This window comes from Condylura cristata, unplaced genomic scaffold (genome assembly GCF_000260355.1).
Source record: "Condylura cristata isolate star-nosed mole 26May11 unplaced genomic scaffold, ConCri1.0 scaffold00032, whole genome shotgun sequence".
NCBI classification, from domain to species: domain Eukaryota; kingdom Metazoa; phylum Chordata; class Mammalia; order Eulipotyphla; family Talpidae; genus Condylura; species Condylura cristata.
In genome coordinates, this window is record NW_004567133.1 from 203,768 (window position 1) to 229,105 (window position 25,338).

General features: G+C 52.2%; 2 protein-coding genes across 3 annotated transcripts in view; both read left to right on the top strand.

The window, feature by feature from the left end:
* ACTL6B (actin-like 6B) overlaps positions 1 to 6,725 on the top strand; it is an 11,284-nt gene extending 4,559 nt beyond the window's left edge. For both annotated transcript variants that reach the window (XM_004691883.2, XM_012732051.1), the window contains 10 exons: positions 1,541 to 1,638; positions 2,261 to 2,355; positions 2,423 to 2,529; positions 3,188 to 3,277; positions 3,427 to 3,488; positions 3,590 to 3,704; positions 3,798 to 3,878; positions 3,976 to 4,071; positions 4,243 to 4,329; positions 6,466 to 6,725. In XM_004691883.2, coding sequence (XP_004691940.1) covers positions 1,541 to 1,638; positions 2,261 to 2,355; positions 2,423 to 2,529; positions 3,188 to 3,277; positions 3,427 to 3,488; positions 3,590 to 3,704; positions 3,798 to 3,878; positions 3,976 to 4,071; positions 4,243 to 4,329; positions 6,466 to 6,546 — 912 coding nt within the window. In that variant the 3' untranslated portion in view covers positions 6,547 to 6,725. The remainder of the gene's footprint in view (positions 1 to 1,540; positions 1,639 to 2,260; positions 2,356 to 2,422; positions 2,530 to 3,187; positions 3,278 to 3,426; positions 3,489 to 3,589; positions 3,705 to 3,797; positions 3,879 to 3,975; positions 4,072 to 4,242; positions 4,330 to 6,465) is intronic.
* Positions 6,726 to 8,154: 1,429 nt separating this feature from the next.
* On the top strand, positions 8,155 to 21,475 carry TFR2 (transferrin receptor 2). The gene is made up of 18 exons (XM_004691884.1): positions 8,155 to 8,187; positions 8,452 to 8,701; positions 8,803 to 8,989; positions 13,713 to 13,853; positions 13,951 to 14,062; positions 14,179 to 14,301; positions 14,642 to 14,758; positions 14,882 to 15,021; positions 15,363 to 15,526; positions 16,225 to 16,344; positions 16,756 to 16,838; positions 16,919 to 16,982; positions 17,074 to 17,141; positions 17,228 to 17,304; positions 17,394 to 17,478; positions 17,568 to 17,795; positions 18,107 to 18,247; positions 21,191 to 21,475. Exons 1-18 carry the CDS (start codon positions 8,155 to 8,157, stop codon positions 21,473 to 21,475), a joined length of 2,418 nt encoding a protein of 805 aa, XP_004691941.1.
* The last annotated feature ends 3,863 nt before the right edge of the window (positions 21,476 to 25,338 follow it).

The window sequence follows — 25,338 nt, forward strand, 5'->3', positions numbered from 1 at the left end:
GCGCCATGTGGTCACCTCCGGGGCAGGCGGGAATCAAACTCATGCGGAAGTGGCTTTAGCTTCTTTGTGCTGTGCTTTAACCCGCTCCGCCACCAGGGAGGGCCATCAATTCTTTTTTTTAAGATTAATTTTTTTTATGCATACAGAACTGGGGTACAGGCCAGAGGTGGAGGGGCGGTGAGAGGATTCACCAGAGACAGAGTGGGGAGCAGGACAGGCCAACTGACAAAGTATACTGCTGAGGGGAGAAGTGGGCAGGTCAGGAGAGGTGGATCACCTTGGGGTGGGGATTGAACTCACCCTGAGGTAGCTTTAGCTTCTTAGTGCTGTGCTTTAACCCGCTGTGCCACCAGGCAGGGCCCTGTTTTCAATTCTTTTGAGTATATAACTAGGAATGTAACTGATGGGTCATATAGTAATTCTATGTTTACCTTTTTAAGAAACTTCCAGCTGTTTTCTGAGTGGCTAAATCATTTTACCTTCCCGCTAGCACAGGGTTTTTAGTTTCTCCACATCCTCTCTAGCACTTTAAAAAAAAATTATTATCACTCTCCTACTGTGAAGTGGTATCTCATTGTAGTTTTTATTTGTACTTCCCTAATGTGTGTAGGTTTGTATTTTTTTAAGTTGCCCTTTGTTATACTTTTGCTAGGATCTTGGGGGAAAATAAAATTAGATGTTCGCATTTAACCCATCATTTTCATCCAGAAATCATTTTCCCCAGCTTTCTTACCTCTGAAATGATTAGAATGGGGAAAACAGAGTCTTAGAGAAGCCTGAAGTATGTCTTGCCTAATAAAAAGCACTGGACCAGGAGTCAAGAAATGATCAATTTTGACCCAGCTTTAGCAAGAACTGCCTGTACCCTTGGGCACTATCCACAATAGCCAAATGTGGAAACAACCCAAATACCTATCAATGGATGAATGGAAAAACAGATTGTTTGGACGGTTATTCAAGCACTATAAAGAATAAAATACAGACACATGCTACAAAGTGGATAAATCTTGAAAATACCTAGAAGAAAGTATACAGATACAAGAAATCACATATATTTCATTTATAGGAAAGCTGTTTCTTTCAGCTGGGCTTCGATTGGGATCTTTAAAAATATCTTTTTTTAACGATTTATTTATTTATGCATAGAGAACTGGGGTACAGGCCAGAGGTGCAGGGGATGAGAGGATTCACCAGAGGCAGAGTGGGGAGCAGAACAAGCAGATGGACTGAAATGCACTACTGAGGGGAGCAGCAGATGGGTCAGGAGAGGTTTGCTGTGCCATGTGGGTCAGCTTCCTGGCTGGGGATCGAACTTGTGCTGCAATGGCTGTGATAGCTTTATAATGCCGTGCTTTAACCCACTGCACCACCAGGGAGGGTCCAGGATCTTTAAAATTCTATACAGTTCTCATATTCCAGAGATCTTAGTGTGTCAGTACTGACCTCTATCTACAGTACAAGTTATATGGTTGTGTGTGGGGACTGTGTACAAGGGGCTGTGTGTCTCCCTGAGCTGTCCCTTCCTGCGCTTTCTCTTCAGTGGAACACACGGGCCAAGAGGGAGAAGCTGACAGAGCTGATGTTCGAGCAGTACAACATTCCTGCCTTTTTCTTATGCAAGACTGCTGTGCTCACTGCGTATCCTCTGGGTTGCTCTGCCTGGGTGGAGGGCCAGGGTGGGGTGCTCAGTGTGTTGAATTGAAGGCTGAGTTTGATTCAGTGGAGATAAGTGTCATGGATGGGCAGATACACCCCCAAATCCCATTAGTACAGAGGGACCTTGTAGGTTCAATGCCTTGGGCTCTGGGGTGGCCAATTCTTGGCCCCTTCCCCACTCCTCAGATTAGGCTAAGCAGAAAGAATTGAGCCAACTAGACAGCAGAGGCTGGAGCGAAAGAGGGGGAGGGAAGGGCCACACAACCAATCAGCATTTACTTTATTAAGGACTGGTCTTCCATTGAAACCTGTGCGAGGCACTGGGACAACATGGACCCTATTTTCAGGACAGGAACATAGAATCAAGAATAAAAAGAGTCTGGGCATGCAGCAGGAAGGAATAGAGGAAGAGGTTGTGATTCAGAAAAGGAACAAGTGACAGGGGTCCCAGGACCCTTTCTCTGATAGAGGGGCTTTAAACCCTGGATTGGTCAGGGCAAACTGGAATGGGCTGAGCACTGAGCACAGAGTAACTACAACAGACCTGGGTCCTAGCGCTCTAACTTGCTGTTGCTGACTCTTTAACCTACCGATCCCATGGCAGCTTTGCAAACGGACGCTCCACAGGCCTGGTGCTGGACAGTGGGGCCACCCACACCACAGCCATTCCTGTGCATGATGGCTACGTCCTGCAGCAAGGTCAGGCCTCAGCAAGGGATAGGGACACCTTGGGTGGACCAATCCCTGACATTCCCTCCCCTTCTAGGAATCGTCAAGTCACCCCTGGCAGGGGACTTCATTTCTATGCAGTGCCGGGAGCTCTTCCAGGAAATGGCCATTGATATCATCCCACCTTACATGATTGCAGCCAAGGTGGGGTGTCTGGGGAGTCCTGAGCCCTCAACTATGACTGTCTACCCACTAACTCGTCAGATATCAGAGCTGTGAGCAACAGGCCCTCCAGAGGACCATGGGGCCAGTTTCTTAACTTATAATTACAGCATCAGATCCAGACAAACTGAGGGACAAGGCCAAGGTCAGCCAGCCAGCTGCTAGGAGGATGAGTGAGGCCATTGTGGTGGGTTCCAGGGTCCAGTAGACTCAGGTTCCAGATCGGCCTCTTCATGTAAGAGCTGTGTCACCTAATACATGAGACTGCAACTCCTGAGCCTCAGCCCCCCACCTGTAACGTGGAATAACAGCGCTTAGGGCTGCTGTGTTAAATGAGGGTCTGCATGAATGGGTGTGCCCTGGATTCCCACAGGGAGTATGGCTCAGGAACCCGAAAAAACCCAAAAATTGTCTCTGTGAAGTTCTGGCCCTTGGACTGGGGGCCTTCAGAGGGACTGTGCTGCAGACACAGTATGTGCACACGTGCACGCGTGTCCCTGCACACACAGAGCAGACCTTTCCCATTCTCTCCTCACAGAGTAGGGGTGCAACATACCGGTGCCTGTTAGCTGCAGAGTTAGAGTGCGAGGTGTGATTAGGGTGGGCTGGAGAAGAGTACTTATGGGTTGTATTTCCACAGGAGCCTGTACGGGAAGGCGCCCCCCCAAACTGGAAGAAGAAAGAGAAGTTACCCCAAGTTTCCAAGTCCTGGCATAACTACATGTGCAATGTGAGGCACTGGAGATGGTCCCCCAAAATACCTCACCCCAATACCTAGTCCCCTGCCATGAGTACAAGCAAAGGGTCGGAAGCCCTAAGGGTGGGGTGGGGTGGGGTGGGCTGAGGAGGCCAGGCCCTCACCACCCTCTGGGTTCTCAGGAGGTGATCCAGGACTTCCAGGCCTCCGTGCTTCAGGTCTCAGACTCTCCCTACGATGAGCAGTGAGTAAGGTCCATGGCTGAGTGGTGGGAATGAGGGTGGGCCTGGAGCTCAGAGGGGATTTGCAAGCACCCCAGGCAGAGTATTGCTCCTTCCTGGGCAGGGTGGCTGCGCAGATGCCCACAGTGCATTATGAGATGCCCAACGGCTACAACACAGACTATGGCGCTGAGCGACTCCGCATCCCTGAAGGCTTGTTTGATCCTTCAAATGTCAAGGTTTGGCTGGATGTAGAGGAGGCTGAGAAGGATCATAGGGGTCTTGGGGGGAGAGGCCAGAAGGCCCAAAGTCCAGGTCATATTTCCTTATAGGGCCTGTCAGGGAATACCATGTTAGGTGTGGGCCACGTGGTGACCACCAGCATTGGCATGTGTGACATTGACATTCGTCCGGTAAGGCCTGAGCCTATGACTGGGCAGAGGGCCCAGAAGGAGTGGGGAAAGAGGAAAAGGCTGTTCCCGATAGACTGCCCCTCCTTCTTGCTCTCAGGGCCTGTATGGCAGTGTTATTGTCACCGGTGGGAACACCCTGCTTCAGGGCTTCACTGACAGGCTCAATCGAGAGCTTTCTCAGAAGACTCCACCGGTAGGAACCCGACTGGGGCCCTGGACTTCAGTCTGGCTAGCCCTTGGGCACTTTGTCCTTCCTCCTTCCCAAGCATTGAGTGCTCTGTGGTTTCTCAGTCTTACCCAGCCCCAGACCTGTCCCTTCCCAGAACCCAAGTGTCTGCTTCCCCAAGTCTTTCTTTCCCCCCAGAGCATGAGACTGAAGCTCATTGCCAGCAACAGCACTATGGAGCGCAAGTTCAGTCCCTGGATTGGGGGCTCCATTTTGGCCTCACTGGTGAGAAGGGAATGGGGAAAGGGGCAGACCCAGAGAGTCCTTACCGTTTTGCCTGCCTCTTTATTCATTCATTCAACAAATATTTTTTTAAAGATTTATTTATTTACACATACAAGAACTGGGGAATAGGCTAGAGGTGTGGGGGTGAGAGATTTCACCAGAAACAGAGTTGGGAGCAGAACAGGCAGGTGTACTGAAATACACTGCTGAGGGGAGCAGTGGGCGGGGTCAGGAGAGGTCCGCCACTCCATGTCATCTCTGTGGCTGGGGATTGAACTTGTGCTGTAGTTAGCTTCATAGTGCTGTGCTTTAACCCACTGTGCCACCAAGGAGGGCCCCAGCGAACATTTCAGGGAAGTCAGTAATTCCAGAAGGGTGAAGACTTCCAGAACACAAAGCAGGGAGCAAGTAGAGAGAAAGCTGGAGGGGTTGGTTGGGGTGAGATTGTGATGGGCTTGCGTGTAGGAAGGGGCACCTGCTGTACTTTGCAGAAGGTAGGCACTGAAAGTTTGGGGCAATGTGATCATGTGATAGTCACAGGCACATTTGGGCAGACTATCAGGCATGAGTTTTTTAGGGTATCAGGTTATAAACTGGACTCATGGGGACCTTTCAAGGAGGCTCTTACTATTTGCCCTGGAATCAGAGTGGGTAGCAGTAGGGGTGGGTAAAACAAATGGAAAATGGAGACAAAAAGAAAAGGAGATAGGCAAGGTGGTTCCAAGGTAGTAGGTGGGGAGCTCAGTCAGAACCTCTGCTGAAGCATATGCAAGATGTTGAGTAGGGAGCTGGAACTGCAAATTGCATCTGGAGGGTGTCAGCTGCGTAGAAGGGAGAGGAGGGCCATGACAGGACAAGAACAACCACTAGAGGAGGACCCCCAGGAGACAAAAATGAGGGTCAGAAAAACAGGAGGCTGCCATCCTGATCATCGCGTGGAGCCACGTGTGCTGGACGTGGACAGGCAGCTCACACAGCCCCCCTACCTCCATGAGCAGGGCCAGTCTAGAGGCCACGGCAAACAGGAAGTGGCCACAACATGTGGGAGTGTTCCTTCAAGTCAGGAGCTGATCCAGTTGAACGGTTCCTAAGGGCACTTCCATGGAACATTCAAGCTGACATGGGAAGAGTAAGAACTCAGAAGGTAGAGGGGACCATGGGGAAAGTCAGGCAAAGACAGGGTCAAAGGCAGTAAGTCAATGCCTCAAGTCGGACTTCAGGAAGCTCATTTGCAGACTGGATTGGACAGGGCTGCTGTGGTCTCCACTGTGATGGAGTATGACAAAAGAGTGGATTTGACGGGATGGAACTAACTGCAAGTTTATTAGAGAATGTGGGTATGGTTTGGATTCAAGAGGGAAGAGCGGGAAGGAATTAAGATGGAGGCCCAAGACGCTAGCTTTTGGAAGTGGCTAGAGCGGAGCTGTCCAACAAGAACTTACTGTGAGCCAGTTAGATATTCAGGTTTGAAACTCAGCACTGTGATCTATACTAGAAACAGGAGATGGAGTGGGGAGGGGGGATTTTAGAGCATGAGCAGAAGACAGGGTGTGGATAAGTTGGTCAGGGGGCCTGCTTTGTTGTCCAGGACAGAAAAAGGGACAGAGCCAGGAACCGTCACTAACTTTCAGGCAGCGACAGTGCAATCATAAAGAGAAGAGACAGACTGAGATGCCCAGTGCAGGAGACCCTCAGGGGCAAGCTTCATGTATGGGGTGGGGAAGGCACACCAGAGCGGGCAACTCTGTCCAGAGGAAGCCGTTTCTAGGAATGAGTAAGACTGGACTTGTTTGTAAGGAGCAATGTAGTGACAGGATACTCGTGGAGGAGGAATGTGTGTTGGGGAACCGACTGGCTGGCTTGGGTTGTCAGCTCTACCACGCAGCTTGAGAACAGAGAACACCTGGCCCAGGCAGATGAGGGCTTTACAAATACTTGTTGGATGAATGAATCATCGAGGAACAATTCGCCCTCTGAATATAATGCAGGTCGGACTCGATAGGGGGGAGGGTATGTGGGTCTGGGAAGCAGCGCCAGGAGGGTCGCGCATGCCTAAGCCTGCACCCGTGGAGGGAGTCGGGGGTGGCCCCGCTCTCTCCAGGCCACCCTGACTGCCCATGTCGTTTCTCTCACCAGGGTACTTTTCAGCAGATGTGGATCTCCAAACAGGAATACGAGGAGGGCGGAAAGCAGTGCGTGGAGCGGAAGTGCCCCTGAGGGCGCCCCTCGCTTTCTCCGCCCGCCTGCAGCGATGGGGGAGGGGCCGTGATAGGGGAAGAATAGGGTCCCCCCGCCCCCCCTCCGCAGGTCGAAGCCCCCAACTCCTTATTGTCCCCATCTACCCCTCCCCCTCCCTCCCATTCTCCTTAGATTGTGACGTTTCCAGTTTGAAAGGAGTAAACATGTTTTAAGAAAAATTAAGTCTGGTTTTCTTGGGGGACAGTGGGGTCGGTTTGGAGGGAGGCAAGGGAAGACCACACCTTTGTCCATTCGAGATCCTAGGGTGGACTCCGGGCAAGGTCTGAGGGCGAGGCAGAATCCCAGCAGCCACGGACGCCTCAGGTTTCAAAGGGGAGCCGAGGGCCGGGCAGAAAGCCGCGCACGGGCGGGAGAAGGGAGAGATCGCGGAGGCGGGGGCGGGGCCCACAGGAGGCCGGGGGTGGGGCCTGGGGCGGGCCTGGGGGCGGGGCCTGGGGCGGGCCTGGGGGCGGGGCCTGGGGCGGGCCTGGGGGCGGGGCCTGGGGCGGGCCTGGGGGCGGGGCGTCAGGCCTCCGGAAAGGGTGCTCCTAAGGACCCCGCCCCGACTTGCAGCTCTGGGGGTTGGCCAACTGCTGGGCTGTCTTTGGGCCCCGGCTTTTGGAGGTGACGGAGAATGGGGCAGAGCTGGGGGCGCTGGTGCACCCCAGCATCTCAGAATGTCTGTCCCGATTGGGTAGTAGCTGAGGTTTGCCCCAGACCCTTTTATTCCGGAGCTTCTTGTCCTGGAATCTTAGGCGGGGACCGTGCCCCCTTCCTCAAATTGTGTGTGAAGTTTAATGATTGTGCCTGGATATGTTCACGGGGTCCTCAGGCCCAAGAGAAGTAGAAACCCGTATGATCGACTACTTTGGTAACTGAAAAGGCGTGGGTGCCCAGGGAGGACTGTTATTTGTTCAAGGTCACCCAGCTCAGATGCCTGGTGGGGCTTGCCCAGGTTCTGGTCTCGGTCTAGGAGCACGCTCTTGGGTCTTGCCAGATACATGCTCCTCCCCAGCAGCCAAGGAGAGGTTGAGACCTGCCTTTCAGTCTGATCCTGAAGAGACAAACATCCACTAGGCCAGACCGAAGTCCCCCACCGGGGGTCACACCACTGTGGCACTTTCAGCTTAGGATCCCACTGGGGCAGGTGTCTGGAACAAGGAGGGTACTGGGGGTCTGCGAGCCAGATGAAGAGACCTGGAGGACCATGGAAGGGGTGTAAGCAAGAGGGGGAAGAGGCATCCCTATCTCCGCCCTCCTCAGTCATCAGCCCTCCACCCCCAACCCTGCCAGTAACTAGGAGGTCAAAGTCTGCCCCAAAGTCAAAAAATTGATTGTTTTGCAGGAAGGGGGCAGGAGCAGGATAGTGGTGGGACTGACCCCTCATTCACTAGCGGGGGCTGGTGGGCCATGTCTGGGAGGCTGGACTGAGGCCGGGACTGCACCCCCACCCTTAGGGGAAGGGGGACAAGGAAGGGCCTGGGTTTAGGCTGCCTGCTAGGGCTGATAAGGTGCCCTCTGGGGCTCCCACAAACGGTTTATCATTGCCTGAGGGACAGCCTGCAGGGCTCAGGAGAGGACACAAGCATGGAGCGGCTTTGGGGTCTACTCCAGAGAGCGGTAAGACAAAGTGGACTTGGGGGACACTTTAGACCTTCTCTCCAGCCCCCTCCCAAACTCCAGGGTTGACCCTCCCCTCCCTTCTCCAGCAGGCCTCTCTGGTGCCCCTGCGGCCAGCCACCCCCGCTTCTCCAGCAGGCCTCTCAGGCCCCCTCCCCTGCCTTATGCGCATGTGGCACCTGAGCTTACTAACTGTAGTATGGCCAGATTTGCCCTATTCCCCAGCCTCTTCCCTCCACCTCACGCCTGCTGTGCTCTCCCCAGCAAAGCTTGTCACCACGATCCTCCCAGACCATCTACAAGCCTGTGGAAGGCACCCAGCAGGGCCATCTGGAGGAGGAGGAAGACAGGGAGGTAGGGGCTGAACCACCAGCCCGCTTCTGCCCCATGGAGCTGAGGGGTCCCGAGTCCCTGAGTCCTACAACAGGGCAGCGAAACCTTGGACTCTGGGTGGCAGCAGGACGAAGGGCCGCCCCTTATCTGGTTCTCACAGCCCTCCTGATCTTCACTGGGGGTAAGAGACATCCCCCTCCCCTCAGTGAAGGGCCTGGGCTGGAGGGAAATTTATGGGGTCCAGAGAGGACAGAGGGAGAATCTCCATCTTGTACCCACCAGCCTTCCTTCTGGGCTACGTGGCCTTCCGAGGGTCCTGCCAGGCATGCGGTGATGACGTGTTGGTGGTCAACGAGGACGTGAACTATGAGGTGGGCCTGGACTCCCAAAAGGGCACATTGTACTGGAGTGACCTCCAGGCCCTGTTCCTGCGGCTCCTGGGAGAGGGCTACCTGGAGGACACCATCAGGTAAGGATCCACCTGTCCCTGCAGACCTCAGAGCCCTCACTGACTTCAAACTCAGCCTCTCTTCTCCCCCTGCCTGTCCTCTGCCCTCTGTCTTCTGATCCTTCCCTCCCACTGTTCAGTTGTCGGAGAAGGTGGCAGGCTCTTGGAGCTGAGCGAGGGAGGCAGTTTGGAGAGGAGGCTCAAAGGCTCGAACTCCCAGGGTGACACATTTGGGAATCTGTGGGAGCTGACTGAATGATAACAAAGAGCCCTAGCATCCAGATATGAGGTGGGATACATCCAGAAAAGCTTTGAGTGTCATACCAAGGGACTCAGATTGTGACCTAAGGACGGGGAGCGCTGAGGATGAACATTTTGAGGGGATCAGAAAAACAAGCAAACAAATACAAGTTTTTCCATGGATTCCCCTGGGTTTTCCAAGTAGATAATCATCTAAGCTATAGATAGTGGGAGACTTTGGCTTCCTTTCCAATGTTTGTAACTTTGTCTTTTCATTAAAAAAAATGTTTGGAGGCAACACTGGCTTACAACTCTGTATATGAGGCAGAGGTAGAGGATCACTCCTCTTTAGGCCACGGTTGGGCCCCCTCTGCTTTGCCCTCCCGCCCCCTCTGGTAGCCTCAATTCTACAGTCACATTTGTAGGTCATGTTTTTGCTCTGGTTTTGTGTGACCTCTTGTTTTGTTTCTTTTTGAAAAAAAAATTATTTATTTATGCATACAAGAACTGGGGTAAAAGCCAGAGATGCCGGGGGCGGGGAGGTGAGAACATCCACCAGAACAGAGTAGGGAGCAGAACAAGGAGATCTACTGAAATACACTGCTGAGGGGAGCGCGGGTGACACAGGAGAGTGTGCTGCGCCATCTGGGTTATGTCCTTGGCTGGGGACTGAACTCATGTTGCAGTGGCTGGTGATAGTTTGATAGTGTCTTTAACCCCTGGGAGGCCCTGTTATGTTTCTTTACATACTACCTATAAGTGAAACGGTCCATCCGGTATTTGTCTTTCTCCTTCTGACTTACTTTGCATAATCCCCTCCAGTTTTTCCAGGTTGTTCCAAATGACTAAATACTATGGTTGCATAGTATTCTATTTCTTATATTTGGTATATACCACATCTTCTTAATCCACTCATCTGTCTTGAGTGTTTTCATTTCTTAGTGCAGAGGTCATTAATATGGGTAATGACTTTATTTATTTTAAAGATTTATTTATGTATGCATATAAGAACTGGGTATAGGCCAGAGGTACAAGGGAGAAAGGATTTACCAGAGACAAAGTGGGGAGCAGAACAGGCAGACCTACTGAAACAAACTACTGAGGGGGGCAGAAAGTGAGACAGGAGAAGTCTGTTGCACCATGTGGGTCACCTCCTTGGCTAGGGGTTGAACTTATGCAGCAGTGGCTGCAGATAGTTTCACGGTGCTGTGATTTAATCCCTTGTGCCATCCGGGAGGGCCCCTGTGTCCTGTCTTTAGGAATTCATGTTTACAATACTTGGTCAGTAAGTGTAAACTTTGCTACAGTCTCTGGGTAGCTTTTAAAATCAAATTAAGGAATTTACCCTCTATTCCTAGCTTACCAAGATTTATTTTTTTGATGATCAGGAAAGGAGTAACAGGTATGGAATGTTTTTCCAAATTTTTCCAGAATGTACTGAGATGATCACTTAATATTTCTTCTTTAATGTTTATGTAGTAATGTACTTTTTAACCATCTTCCAGTTTTATTATGTAGTAGTTTGTATTAATAGATTTCCTTGTCTGCATGAACTCAAGGCTAAACTTGATTAAAGTGTGTTATGAGTATTTTAATAACCTGGATTTGCCTTACTAAAAGACCTTAAATTTGTGACATCAACTGTAGTTAAAAATTTAGGGTTTGGGCCTCCCTGATGGCACAAGGGGTTAAGTCTCAGCACTATAAAGCTATCTGCAGGCACTGCAGCATGAGTTCGATCCCCAGCCAGGGAGCTGACCCACATGGCGCAGCAGAACTCTCCTGTCCCGCCCGCCGCTCTCCTCAGCAGTGTGTTTCAGTACATCTGCTTGTTCTCTTCTCCACTCTGTCTCTGGTAAATCCTCTCTCTCCCCCCACCCACCCACCCTGCACCTCTGGCTTACACCTTAGTTCTTATATGCATAAATAAGTAAATCTTTTTTAAAAAATTAGGATTTTAAAATTTGGTAGTCTGAATACAGGCTGAGCAGGTGGATGGACGGTTTGAGAGGTCGAGGGCTGGAGTGTACTGTTGTGGATGCCATCAAAGGGCAGGGAGGCAGGAGGGTGGCAGCAAAGGAGGGAACAAATAATGACTCTAGGTTGTATGGGGAAGGAAAGGAAGCCAGTAGGAGCACAGACCTGGAGAAACTGGACTGTCTGAAGTGTTTGATGGGGTTGAGGAACAGGTATATTGAGGGTAAGGGGGCAACTTAGAATCTGAAAAGATTCTGGAACTTTTCAAATTTGTCTGATGAACTGTGTCTCATTGATACTGGTGTCTCCAGCACTACCACAGTGCCTTGTACTTAGTGTTTAGTAAATCTTCAGTACATAAACATCTGGAGATGGAGTTCCAGGTGATGACAAAATCCATGGTATAGCCAGGGGCATGGATGGCCAGCTTGGGGTGGCACTGATGCTTCATTTATTCATTTGTCTAACAGAGATTTTGAGCATCTGCTATTGCAGCAGGTGCTAGGCTAAGCAGGCGGTGATGATAGCAGAGAACAAAACAGTCTGGACTTTGTCATCATGAAATTTACAGTCTATGGAAGGAAATCAACACCAAATTATTAACTACACTCATGACATAATTACAACTGGAATCAATGCCTTGAAGGAAAAGTAACGGGTGTGAGGAATGACTCTCACTAGGGGGAACCTAGTTTAGCCTGGGGCAAGCTGAGGCCTGAGTGGTGAGTCAGCTTGCCAAGCAAAAAGGTGAAAAGGCATTTCAGGTTAGAGAACTGCTTGTACAAATGGTCTGAAGCGGGAGGATAGTGGGTGGTCTACTAGTAGAGGTAAAAGTAAATCTATGTGGCTCAGGCCATAAAGGACCTTCTGGTAACATGAGGTGTTGTGGACTTTATTCTAAGAAGAAAGCATGAGAAAACTGAAGAGTTTATGTGATTAGATGCAGGTGGGATATTTTAAGGTCCAGTGAAAGGAATGGAGTCAACCCAACTCCTAAGACCGAAGCACAGTGTCCTTAGTGAAAAGGCATCCTGGTAAATTTTCCCTCACACCTCACCTCCAGAAGCATGCCACCTAATAAGCTGGGCATGTGCCTTTAAATAAACACGTGGCTGTCATGTTTTATGCACATATGTAGATTTTTCAAAACATTGTGTATGATGTTTTAAAAAAATTATTTACTTATGCATACAAGAACTGGGTACAGGCCAGAGATGTGTGGGGAGGGGGGGTAACAGGATTCACCTGAGACAGAGTGGGGAGCAGAACAGTTGGGTTTTCTGGAAGACACTGCTGAGGGGAGCAGCGGGAAAGACAGGAGAGGTCTGCTGTCAGCTCCCTGGCCGGGGATGGAACTCATGCTGAAATGGCAGCAGATAGCTTCATACTGCTGCTTACCCTTGCAACACCAGGAAGACCCTCAAATGTTCATATTAAAATTTAAACGACATGGAAAAAATATCGATCCAAGACTCACTCTGCAGATATAGTTACTCTAGTATGTGTTTTTACTTAAACTTTTTTCATGTAACACTTTTCGACCTCTAATTCAGTAATATGTACAGCTGGTTTATTGTTCCTCACTGCTGCACAGACATGAAGCATTCACTAACAGGTGCAGTTTCAAATACCTGAGCCCTTGAGGGGACTGGCTGGGGGACAGGAAGGGTGCTGAGGAAGCCGGTGGATCAGGGACAGTAAGAGAACAATATTCCCAGAGCTCACAGGGTGGTGATCCACATGGATTGTGAAGTGCAGAGGCACCATGGTTGTGGGGAGGAAAATAAGCCAGGTGCCAAAATCTTCGATCAAAAGAGCAAACGACTGGCTGGGAGGTAACAGCAGAGAGGAGGGTGGGAGGGCTGGGTGCCATGGGCCTCAGCGTTTATCAGGGGAAAAATGGTCAGAAACTCGAACAGCAGAGCCAGTAGCCTCCACTCCAGGCCGTGTAGGAGAACCCAAGTCATCTTCTTCAAGAGGAGACCTGGCCAAACTAGAGCGGTGGGTATTCAGTGATGGCGTTCAGGGAGGGCACAGGTGGACCCAGGTGACGGGGAAGCCGTTCAGTGGCTGAGGTGAGATGGAAGAATCGGAAGTTTAAGCTCACCAGTCAGGTGGCAACTGTGGAAATCAAGGTGAGGTTTCCAAAGAGGCAAGGGACTCGCGAATCGCCACTTGTAAGTTGTCTCTGAGATCCAGGTGGAGGGTGGACGGTTCCCCACCTTTGCCCAATTAACACTTTGTAAGAAAAGTGTTTTCTTGTGGGGGCAAAGCACAGGCCAGTGTGCTTATGAGGAGAAGCAGCGATAGGTGAGCTCTGCCTGAGCCTGGGAGCGCAGAGGGCGGCAGGCAGTATGGCCTGACCCAGCAGGAGGACCTGGGGACTCTGGGTGATGGGATGGGTGGCCCTGACAGGGTGAGGGAGAGACTGAGGAGCGCCCCACACCCAGGGCCTTGGTCCGCGCTCCGATGCCACCTCCCCGTGTTTCTCCCCTCCAGTGCCCCAACCCCACCTCTTCCCGCGCAGGCAAATCAGCCTTCGGGAAAGGGCAGCGGGCTCAGGGGGGATGGCCTCCCTGGCTCAGGACATCCGCACCGCGCTGTCTCGCCAGAAACTAGACCACGTGTGGACCGACAAGCACTACGTGGGGCTGCAGTTCCCCGACCCGTGAGTGCGTGGGGACGGGGCGAGAGGCGGAGTCGGGGCTGGGGGGGCGTCGCGCGTAGTGAGCGGGGCGTGGGCGCTCAACAGCCCCACTCCTCAGGGTTCACCCCAACACCCTGCACTGGGTCGATGAGGCCGGGAGGCTGGAGGAGCAGCTGCCGCTGGAGGACCCGGACGTCTACTGCCCCTACAGCGCCACCGGCAACGCCACGGTGCGCGCCTCCGGCTCAGCCCTCAGGAAGTGGGGGCGGGAGGGGGGCAGCAAGCCCCCTTCCCTGGTGGTGGAGGGGCTGGCGTGGCGCGCGCCTCACTGTCCTCTCATCTCCAGGGCGAGCTGGTGTACGCCCACTATGGGCGGCCAGAGGACCTGCAGGACCTGCGAGCCCGGGGAGTGGAGCCGGCGGGGCGCCTCCTGCTGGTGCGCCTGGGGGTGATCAGCTTCGCCCAGAAGGTGAAGGTCCCAGGATGGGGAACTGGAAAGAACAAGGAGGGGGCAGGATGGGCAGTCCTGGGACCTGCTCTCAGAGAGAAAAGAACCACGTGGGTCCTAAGAAAATGGTGGGAAGCAAAATTAGTAGAGGGGCGGGGGAGCAGAAAAATATGGGCATGTGAGGTCTCGTGAGGTTTGAGGGCTGCCAAGGCACTGCAGGAGGGAATGAAAATGAGGGCCAGTCCTGCCCACAGCCTCCCTGTGGTAACCACAGTTGCATGTTGTTTCACTTGCATTTGCTCTTCCTGCCTTATAAGTTGGTTTTCTCTGAAAGGAGTCCTTTAGCCACTGTCTTTCCCAGGTGGCCAGCGCCCAGGACTTTGGGGCCCGAGGGGTGCTCATATATCCAGACCCGAAAGACTTCTCCCAGGACCCACACAAGCCAGGCCTGCCCAGCCATCGGGCTGTGTATGGACACGTGAGTCTTTAAGAAGTCGGTAGTGCCTTCCTGGGTCAGGCCCCATCTCCTGCCTGGGAGGAGGCTGGCACACTATTCCTGAGAGTCAGTCCAGCCCCACTGTAGGCACCCCTCTCCCCACAGGTGCACCTGGGAACTGGAGACCCCTACACACCTGGCTTCCCTTCCTTCAATCAAACCCAGTTTCCTCCAGTCCAGTCCTCAGGCCTACCTAGCATCCCAGCTCAGCCCATCAGTGCAGACATTGCGTCCCTCCTGCTGAGGTGAGGGACATGTGGGGGCCAGGGGAGGGGACAGGGTGGGGTAGGCTGCAGCTGGCCTATAGGTGCCTTTAGGTGAACTAGGAGACTGGCTCTTCTGGGTGAGCAGGGCCCACCATTTGATGGGTAGAGCTCTAGCTGGATTTCATATTCACTTCCCTGGACACCCTTGAGCAGGACACAACCTACACAATTGTCCGAGGCAGGACTGGTAGTCAGGTGCAGAAGCAGCGAGGGAAAGCCGTTGGGTTGGAGGGAATGAACAGTGAGGAGAGGACTTTAGGGTCTTCTATAGCCCCGGCCTCTCTGCCACTTCTAACTCTTTCTGCTCCACTGCTTTCCAGGAAGCTCAAAGGCCCCGTTGCCCCCCAGGAATGGCAGGGGCACCTCCCAGGCTCCCGTTATCGCCTAGGCCCTGGGCCAGGCCTGCACCTAGAAGTCAACAACCACAGGGTCTCTACCCCGATCAGCAACATCTTCGGCTGCATCGAAGGCCGCTCAGAGCCAGGTGTGCTTGCTTGCCGGGCATCCCCAACAGCCTATAGGAGCTACTCAGAGATGAGAGATGGGGCTGGAGCAGGGGTCCAGGAGGGGGTGAGAGAGGTGCCCCAGGGAGGGAGGCAGCTTGATTGAAGTGGCGGATGTGGCAGGGATTAATTCTGAGGCAGGATGGCAAGCTGAAGCTGACCAGGATGAGGGAAGTGGCAGTGAGGTTCCACTGTCAAGCCTTCCAGAGTTCTGCCCAGCAGTGAGCTCCCGTGCACTGGTGGATGAGCTGAGTGAAGTCTAGAATGAAAGGTCAGACTAGATAGATAACTTTCCAGTGTACCTGGATGTGTGTAAAGGTGGGGAATCAAAGTGGGTTCTTGCGCTGGGGTGTCATTCCTTTAAGAACTCAGGGAGAGGTACAAGGAGGCCCGGGATGGGCCTCAGCTGGGATTGCAGTAGTGGGAATGTGAGAAACTGTGAGAAACATAAAAGGATAAAGTCTGTCATCAGTACAGCTGAGGTAATGGAGTCCAGAATGACTCCAGGCACTTCCTGGAGGAGCAGGACCCAGGGGAGAGCTGTTCTTTCTGGGGACAGCAGGGTTGAGGGCTAGGTTTGCAGAGATGTGAAGGACTGAAAGATGGAGACTGATGGGGGAGCCTGGAGAAATGATGGTGTGGCCCTGCCTGCACTCACCTTTCAAACACCCTCCACCAGATCACTATGTTGTCATTGGGGCTCAGAGGGATTCGTGGGGCCCAGGGGCAGCCAAGTCAGCAGTGGGGACTGCCATACTACTGGAGCTGGTTCGAACCTTTTCCTCCATGGTGAGCAATGGTAAGGTCAGGGGCAGGGCCTGGGCAAGGCGGTGGGCTATGAGCAGAGCCAAGATGGGGAGAGAGGCAGTTAGGAGCTCAGGCTGCAGGGTGGCCAGACTTGGGGTCCCAACCTGGCCACTCATTCCCTACCTTTGTGATCCTGGGCAAGTTATTATCTCCATTTCCTTGTCTAAAAATGAAAGTAATAATCATCCATGGTCTGAGCAAAGAGCAGGAAGAAATTCCATATGTAAACAATCTCCATCCCACTGACAGTTGAGTCAGACAGAGTCAGACAGACCCAGGGGAGGGGGACTGGGATGGGAGTGTGGTGAAAGGGACAGAGAGACTGTAGGAGATGAGGAAGAAGGAAAACAAAGAGGGGGGCCCTTGCTTAGCCCCCAACAAAGCCCATCCTCTCTGCCCCTAGGCTTCCAGCCCCGCAGAAGTCTTCTTTTCATCAGCTGGGATGGAGGTGACTTTGGGAGTGTGGGCTCCATGGAGTGGCTGGAGGTAATATGGGGTCCTAGGTAGATGTCAAGCTGTGGGGAGAGTTGTAGGGGGGTTCCACACTCCATATTCCTCACCAACAGGGCTACCTCAGTGTGCTGCACCTCAAAGCCGTCGTGTATGTGAGCCTGGACAATGCAGTGCTGGGTGAGCAGGGAAGTGCCATCCCCTGGGCCCTGACACCCCTGCCTTCAGGCCAAGTCTTGAGCCTGGTGTCCCTCCCCCACCCTTTCTGCAGGAGATGACAAATTCTATGCCAAGACTAGCCCCCTTCTCATCAGTCTCATCGAGAACATTCTAAAGCAGGCAAGAGCCTAGTCAAGAGCAGGAGAGGCACAGGTGAAGGGCCGTTGGTGGGAGCCAGAGCCTGACCTTCCCTCCCCACCCCCCAGGTGGATTCTCCCAACCATAGTGGGCAGACCCTCTATGAGCAGGTGGTATTCGGCAATCACAGCTGGGATGCCGAAGTGTAAGTTGGAGCAAGAGGGAAGGGAGGAAAGCTGGAGGAGGTGAGGGGGCACCTGAACCCACACAGCAATCCCGCCTGCCCGCCCTCAGGATCCGACCACTGCCCATGGACAGCAGTGCCTATTCCTTCACGGCCTTTGCGGGGGTCCCTGCAGTGGAGTTCTCCTTCCAGGAGGTGAGACGTCCCTGCCCGGCCGCCCCAGCAGCAGTTCCTGTCCTGGTCTGCAGCAGGGCCCAGTGCCAGCCCCCTACCCGTTCCCACAGGATGGCCAGGCATACCCGTTCCTGCACACGAAGGACGACACGTATGAGAACCTGCACAGGCTGCTGCAAGGCCGCCTACCAGCTGTGGCCCAGGCGGTGGCCCAGCTCGCGGGGCAGCTCCTCATCCGACTGAGCCACGATCACTTGCTGCCCCTGGACTTCAGCAGCTATGGGGATGTGGTCCTCAGGCACATAGGCAGCCTCAACGAGTTCTCTGGGGATCTCAAGGTGGTGGATGCCAACCCAGCTCCCTACTACTGGGGGTGGGGGTGGGTATAGCCCCTTAAAGTGCAGCCCAAACCCTCCTCCCAGGTCTTGGAGTCTTGAACCCCAGTCTCTTAAGTCCCTAGGACCGGCTCCCAGGCGGGCCCGGCTCTTCATCTTCCATCTCCACCCTTCTACCGGCATTCTGTTCTCCTCTACTTTGCCATCTCCTGCCGGGCTGGGGGTCCAACCCTGTTCCCCCAGCACCTGCACCCCCATCTGAAGCCGGGGTCCTAGCCCCTGCCTCCAGATCCAGTCTGCACCTCCGCCCTCAGGCCCGTGGACTGACCCTCCAGTGGGTGTACTCAGCGCGGGGAGACTACATCCGCGCGGCCGAGAAGCTGCGGAAGGAGATCTACAGCTCCGAGGAGAGCGACGAGAGGCTGACGCGCATGTACAACGTGCGCATCATGAGGGTGAGGCCTCTGCTGGTGCAGCGCGCCACCCCATCTCCTCCCACGTGGGTACCTGGGCTCTCCCGGGTTCCTCTGCTAGGGACACTCTTCCACAGACCGGGTGGGCTGGAGCGACCATTGAGTTAGGACCCGCAGAGCGATAAAAAGGATAGGCCCTTGGCCGCAGTCGACCAGCCAGCCCTGCGGATGGCAGAACTGAGGGTGGGGGTAGGGTTGGGCATATCCGGCCCCCCCAAAGTGCTACCCCCTACTGCTTCCGCACCCCTCCGGAGAGACAGCATGTCCCTGATGGGCGCAGAACAAGAGGCAAGGTACAAAAGGCTTGTTATGAAATTCAGCAGGAAGAGCTCTCTTCTGGTAATTAGATGAAATGCAGGAAGACTGCTTGGAGGAGATGCCATGTGAAAGTTAGCCAAGATCTTATTCCCTCACCAATCACTGCTTAGCTTTGAACACTTTGCAGCTCCCCTCCTCACCTTTCATTTCTTCATCTTAACAACTCAATCCTGCAGCCGACTGGTGTTGGAAAACACGTGGGACTGTGGGTGTGGGGAAAGGCCTACCAGTCAAACTCATCAGTGAATGGAGGGTGAACAGGGAAGCCACTGTTTACCCACGCAGTTTGGGGAACTCGCAGATGCCCTCTCACCTGGCCTTCTTCCTGGCCATTGTTCTCCCCCCCATGCACCCATTCCCCTTTCCCACGGCATCACCCACTCTTTCTGTCCACAAGCCCGTCCCTCTTGCTCTCTTGTCCTTGCCCCTGTTCCTGAGCCCTCTTGGCCTCACTTCTTCGCTCCTTCGTACCTTCATCATCTCCCACTTCCTCATCTCTCCTCCTCTTGCCTTTGTCCCTTCCCCTGTGGTAAGAGTGGATGTGCCTGGTTCATCACATTTACAGATCTTTGTTTAACCCTTGCTGTACCAGACTTCATGAACACAAATAGTCATCTCCACTTCCACCCCATGCCCGAAATTGCCTCCCATTCCCACCCCACACAAGGCATCTGTGAGTAAGGGGTAGAGTAGGGACAAGTCTCAGGTTCAGGACTTAAAACCCTAAAACACAGCTCATGCAGACCCAGGAAACTTTGTGGCTCTAGAACAGGGGTTGGCAAACTATGGCCAGCAAGACAAATACGTCCTGCCTCCTGTTTCATAAATAAAGTTGTATTGCAACATAGCATGCTTTTTGGTTATTGTGTTGTAGGTGGCTGCTTTGGTGCTACAACAGCAAAATTCAGTTATTGCATCAGGATAGGATGGCCTACAAAGCCAAGTATTTACTACATGGCTTTTTGCAGAAAAAAAATGCTGACCCCTGTTTTAGAGTGTGACTGGGTCTTGAAGTTCAGACAGAACTTAGGTTGGTGCAAAGAAAAGACTTTCCAGGTTGGTTGGAGACCCAGAAGAAGGGTGTGACATTGAGACAGAGCACGGACCAGTAGAGCCTAAAGAGAGGCCTGGTGGAGAAGTGGAGGGGAGAGGAGCACTGAATGATGGTCTAGGGGTCAACTGTGGGGAGTCTTGAGTGCTAGGATTAGTTTTCAAGTTTGGGTATCAAGGAAATTAGGCAAGGTTTGGTGATGTGAACAAAGTGGAATTTAGGAAGAGTTTGGCCACGGTGTATATGACCTGAATAAAGAATGAAGTTACTGTGAGCTAAATGCTGGCAGAGGGTGGCAAAGGGTGGTAAGTGCCACTGGGGGTGGGGGAATAGACTGATGATATTTAGAAGGAAACAAGGAAAGACTGCGTGTTGAGGGCTACCATTTGCTAAGAGCTTATTTCATTTTGTTCTCCCAAAATCCTATGAGTTGCTAGTATTGTACACAGAACTAAGGCCACAGAGGCTAAGTAACTTGCAGTCTGACGCCAAAACCTGTGCTCATCTACCGTCACTCACCTTCTGAGAGGCTAGCACCTGGGGAGCACAGTAGTTTCCTAAAAGGAATGTGGGTAAAGCGCCAGGCTTCAGGAGAGGCTGATGGAGACATACATGTGTCTGTGTCCAGTGCTTCCTCCCCCTGGGGTGGGGGGCAGAGGCTGGAGGGCAGGATGATTGGGTGAGTAGGCTTGGTAACTGTGCCATGAGGTCCTGCCTGAATCCAGGGGTCCAGATGTCTCTGTGAGTGAAAGATGTTGGCCTTACACAGGCATGAGTGAGATCCCTAAAGATTCTGATTTTGCTGGGGCAGTGCTGAGGAATGGCAAACCTTCCCCAGTGACTGTAATATATAGCAGGGGTTGAAAACTGCTGGGATGTAGGTAAAAAGGAGAGGAACTCCAACGTGGACTTACCCTCACATAGGAACAGGAGGAGCCAGAAAGGTAGAGAACGGAGCTAGGAACAAGCCATCTCAGTAAAGATGTTAACAGCTGAGTCAGAATCGGGTACTTCACTGGGGCTGGGCTGCCTGCTTGACCTTTGGCTCTGGCTTGTGGACACTGGTGGAGGCGGGGCAGAACGACTAGTTTACTAGAAGGTGTGGCATTAAGAGGAACAAGACAACAGACTGTTCTTTGAGGCTTAGGATGGGGGGAAGTGAGTGGGTGAGGAAGACTAGGGAGACCTAGATACAGGCTCGGAGTAACTAACAGTCTGACCCGAAAACCTGTGCTCACCCCACTGTCACTCACCTTCTGGCTCAGAGGCTGGCACCTGGGGAAGACTGTAGTTTCCTAAGAGGAATATGAGTAAAGGATCAGGAAGCAGAAGGGATGGAACCCAAAATACACTTGGGGCACATTTCGTACTTGGCTACTGATGATGTCACCAAATGACCTTTCCTGATTGGTTAGCCAAAGGGAGGTGGGTCTTAAAGAGGGGCTCAACACTATTAAACATACATTGTAGACCCCAAACTAGACTAGGAATGGCTGTTCAGGCCCTTTGCTCTGAGGCGCAGCCCTCACCCAGACCTGATCCCCTTCTCCATGCAGGTGGAGTTCTACTTCCTGTCTCAGTATGTGTCACCAGCCGATTCTCCATTCCGCCACATCTTCCTGGGCCGTGGGGACCACACACTAGGTGCCCTGCTTGAACACGTGCGGCTGCTGCGTTTTGGTAACTCTAGGGACCCTGAGGCTTCCTCTTCAGGCGTCTCATCTGCCCTGGGCTTCCAGGAGAGCCGCTTCCGTCGCCAGCTGGCCCTGCTTACCTGGACACTACAAGGGGCAGCCAACGCCCTTAGTGGGGATGTCTGGAACATTGATAACAACTTCTAAGGTCCAGCGTGGGTGTATAAGGGAACCATCATATACCCCTGCTTCCTGCTGAGCGCTCCTTCCCTCACTTGAATGATTTCTGGGTGATCGAGGTCTCTGTGTACCACCTGTGACTGCTGACATATCTTTCACTAGCCCTTATCTCCCCCTAGCCTACAAGCCAACACTCACCTACATGCCAACACTCACCTACACACACTTAACTCAGCACCTATAGGAATGAGTGAGAACAGTTGCATAAAGAAGGGCCATACTGGGCTCTCCCTGGTGGTGCAATGGGGTAAAGCACCACATTATGAAGCTCTCTGAAGCCACTGCCACTAGCTTGATCCCAGGAAGCTGACCCTTATGGCAGGCGGCAGACCTCTTCTGACCCGCCTGCTGCTCCCCTCAGCAGTGTACTTTGTCAATCTGCCTGTCCTGCTCCCCACTTTGTCTCTGGTGAATTCTCTCACACACCAGTTCTGGCCTGTACCCCAGTTCTGTAAGCATAAAATAAATAAATATTAAAAAAAAAAAGGGTCATACTGTCAGCTAGTCAGTGAACAGCATCCTTTCCATCAACCACAGCCTACCACCACCCTGTCGACTCTCCCCTTCAAGAGAAGATCCTTTCACACACACTTCCACCTACCCACTCCCCCCCAACCCCACACACACACCCCTGGAGACCATTCTAGAAAGTTTCCTAGCCCTGGAACTTGGCCAGCTGTCTTGATGGGAGAGATGGCTGGGACCATAGCATGTGGACAACAGGTGGCCTGTGATGGGAAGGACTGAGGCCAGGCTAGGTGTAAGCCACCTAGTTACATCTGTTGTTTATAAGCACCTTTATGCTTTTTCATCCTTACTCTACCCAGTTGTTCCTCCCTAGAGATCTCAAGAAGAGATGGGCAGAAAGAGCCAGAGAAAATGCAGTGGGAATGCTATCTCCATGGGAAACTCTAGCTGTGCTGGCTACTAAAGCAACTAACAAACTGCCTGATGAAATAAGGAGGGTCATTCTTCAAATACCATGGGTTGGAGGGTTGGTTCTCTGTCTGATGGAAGTGGGGACACTATAATTTGCACTGCCTGGTGCCTCTTATTCAGAAAGCAAGAACAAGGTTATTTTTTCCACAATCTCCAACTTGTCTTGGTGGTTTTTTATTTGACCTTTACTGTCCAGAACCTCAGACAGGGAGGTACTCATGGCTGTGTTCTACAATTTGGTAGCTAGCATATGTTCCGGACCCAGACTGGGACCCTCCCTGTGCCTGTACCTGGTGCCTTGCTGGACAAGAAAGTTAGTAGGTGGGGGCAGGGAGCTGACAGGTAAGAACCCATCCAGGGGAGGTAGGACTCCTGGCACATGTTTTGTACTTACAAAAATAAATTCAAAGATAGTCATTAACCCACAAACATGGCCGCCCGCTGAGTACAGGGCCTTGTGAGTCTTTAGTGGCAACACAACTGTTATGTTGGCTTGACCTGGGACCTGTCTCCCCAGGGTTCCTTTGGCCAATCTGTGTGCAGTCAGGTGGGACTTGTAAGAGGCATCGCAAGTGCTGCTGGTTGCTTTACCTTTAATCAGTCTTGGGAGCCTCGGCTCTCACTGCTGGGACAGCTGCATAAATCCTGGCACCTCTTGTTGAGTGTGGCCTGAGAGGTGCTACCCAGCTCCTCGAGAGGCTGCTAAGTGAAGACTTCTTAGTCTCTGGCTCAGGATGTCCAGTCTCTGGGTTCCAAAGTGAAACTGCCTCTTCCTTGACCTTCACTTGCTAGTTTCTCAGGAGCCTGAGCTGAGGTCAGCAACTTGTTTGGCTGCTTGCTTCCCTGACATGCAGTTTTCTAGAGTGGCTTCTCAACCCTTCCTCATCCATTTGTTCCCTGAAGTAGAAAGAGTTGCAGTCTAGACACAGATGTATGCGTCTTAACCCCTGGAACCTGTTAATAAATGTTACCTTAAATAACAAAAAAGACTCTGCAGATGTGATTATATTGAAAAACTTGAGATGGTTGGATTGTGTTCCCCCAATTTATGTGTTGAAGCCCTAATCTCCCAGCACCTTGGAATGTCTCTATATTTGGAGACAGAACATTTCAAGAGGCAACTAAATTAAAGTGAGACCATTAGAATGGGCCCTAGTCTAACTCCATGGAGTTCTTGTAAGAGGAAACAGATACCCAGGCTGTGCCCACATGGGGGACACAGTTAGGCATGGCCATCTGAAACCCTAGGAGAAAGGCTGCAGGAAGCACCAAATGGGGTGACATCTTGGACATCCAGCCATCAGAACTGTGAGAAAATCAATTTTCATCATTTAAGTCCCCCAGTCTGTGGCATCCACAGCACGTTAACAGGGAGATTATTCCAGATAGTGGAGGGATAATACAATTGCTAGGGTCCTGTAGAAGGCAGGAGGGTCACAAATAGAGAAAACTTGTCTGACAACAGGAGCAGAGGGTGAGAGGCAGAGATCTGAAAGTGCTACCCTCTTGGCTTTTTGGGGGGTTGTTCTAGTAATTGAAAACAACACTTATTTTTCCATTCCTAGCCTTAAAGATAGAGGAAGATGCCACAAACCAAGGAATGTAGGTGGCCTCTGGAAGTAAAAGACAAACATTCCCTTTTCCCCTAGTGCTCTCAGGAGAAATGCAGCCCTCTGACAGCTTGGTTTTATTCCCAGAAGCCACATTTTAGATTTTAGGCCCTCCAAAGCCACTAGATTGTTGTTTTAAGCCACTAGATTGTTGATAAATTGTTATAGCAGCCACAAAAAACTAATATACACCCACTGCAACTACCTAAGCTGAGTATTCACTTCCAAAAACTTTAGAAAACAATGTGTATGCCAAGTACACCCACTCCAGAGGCTGCTTCAAGGCTGCCTCTGAAAGCCTCTCTGTCACCACCAGCAACAAGGCCTTTTTACAGCAAATACCGACAGTGTTATGAATGTTCAATTAAATGCCTTCTGGGGGTCCTGGGCACAGCCACTCCAGTATGATGGGTCAGCATTTGTACATGAGCCACCTGGGGAGTATTTTGCTGCAGGGGGGTGAATCGCATCCTCACTCCTAGACACAGGGTGCACACCTGCCTCGGTACACCACAGGCCTGCCCTACTAGCTGGCCAGTGCATGTAGGAGGGGCAAGGCTCCCCTCTAAGCAGAGGGGCTGCTCCCTGGGCCCCCAAAGTGAAGCTGAGACACCTGATAATCTTTCAGTAGCAGAACAGATAGTCTGTTTTAACATTACTTTGCCAGGTTTTGTCCCCAGTGAATAGTCTGCCACTGCCTCTAGCTGCCCCTCTTTCCTCTCCTCCCCATGCGTTTGAGGGAAGACAGGCAGGTTGAAATCCTGCCTTTCCAGGGGCCTATTCTTTTCCCGTGACTTAGTTTCTCCTACCTGGCTAAGCTGCAGTTATGTCAGACAGGCCACACCCCCATCTTGTCAGAGACCTTGCTATTTCTGGCCCAAGGAGTTGAAGTCTTAAAGAAACAGACAAAATAAAACCTAGCAAAGGGTCAAAAAGGCAGAAGAGGAGTCTGGAGATTGGAAGCATCCAGGAAATCTCAGTAGGAGGCTCCTGACAGTGACGTTTGAATTCTACAATGGGTAGGATTGTTGTTGTTTTGGTGTGTTTCCTTGGGACAGAATCCTATTTTCCCGCTAAAGAGAATCACCTTCCCAATTCCTTCATCTTAGCGGCAGAAGCTGCAGTGCACAGAAATTAAATGACTTGTGCAAGGTCACAGCTTTTCAGGCAGTGCGAGGACTAGAACCAGATCTTCTAAAAGCCCCCAGGTCCTCTTCACCACCCAGGTCCCCTAGGAATGGGAGCAGAAAGGAACTAGAAGAAAAGAAGTGGGAAGAAAGG

Coding starts and splice junctions, on each gene's coding strand:
- TFR2 (XM_004691884.1), top strand. CDS start 8,155: ATGGAGCGGCTTTGGGGTCTACTCCAGAGAGCG. Junction 8,990..13,712: donor TACCTGGAGGACACCATCAG/GTAAGGATCCAC, acceptor CTTCCCGCGCAG/GCAAATCAGCCTTCGGGAAA. Junction 17,305..17,393: donor CACAGCTGGGATGCCGAAGT/GTAAGTTGGAGC, acceptor GCCCGCCCTCAG/GATCCGACCACTGCCCATGG.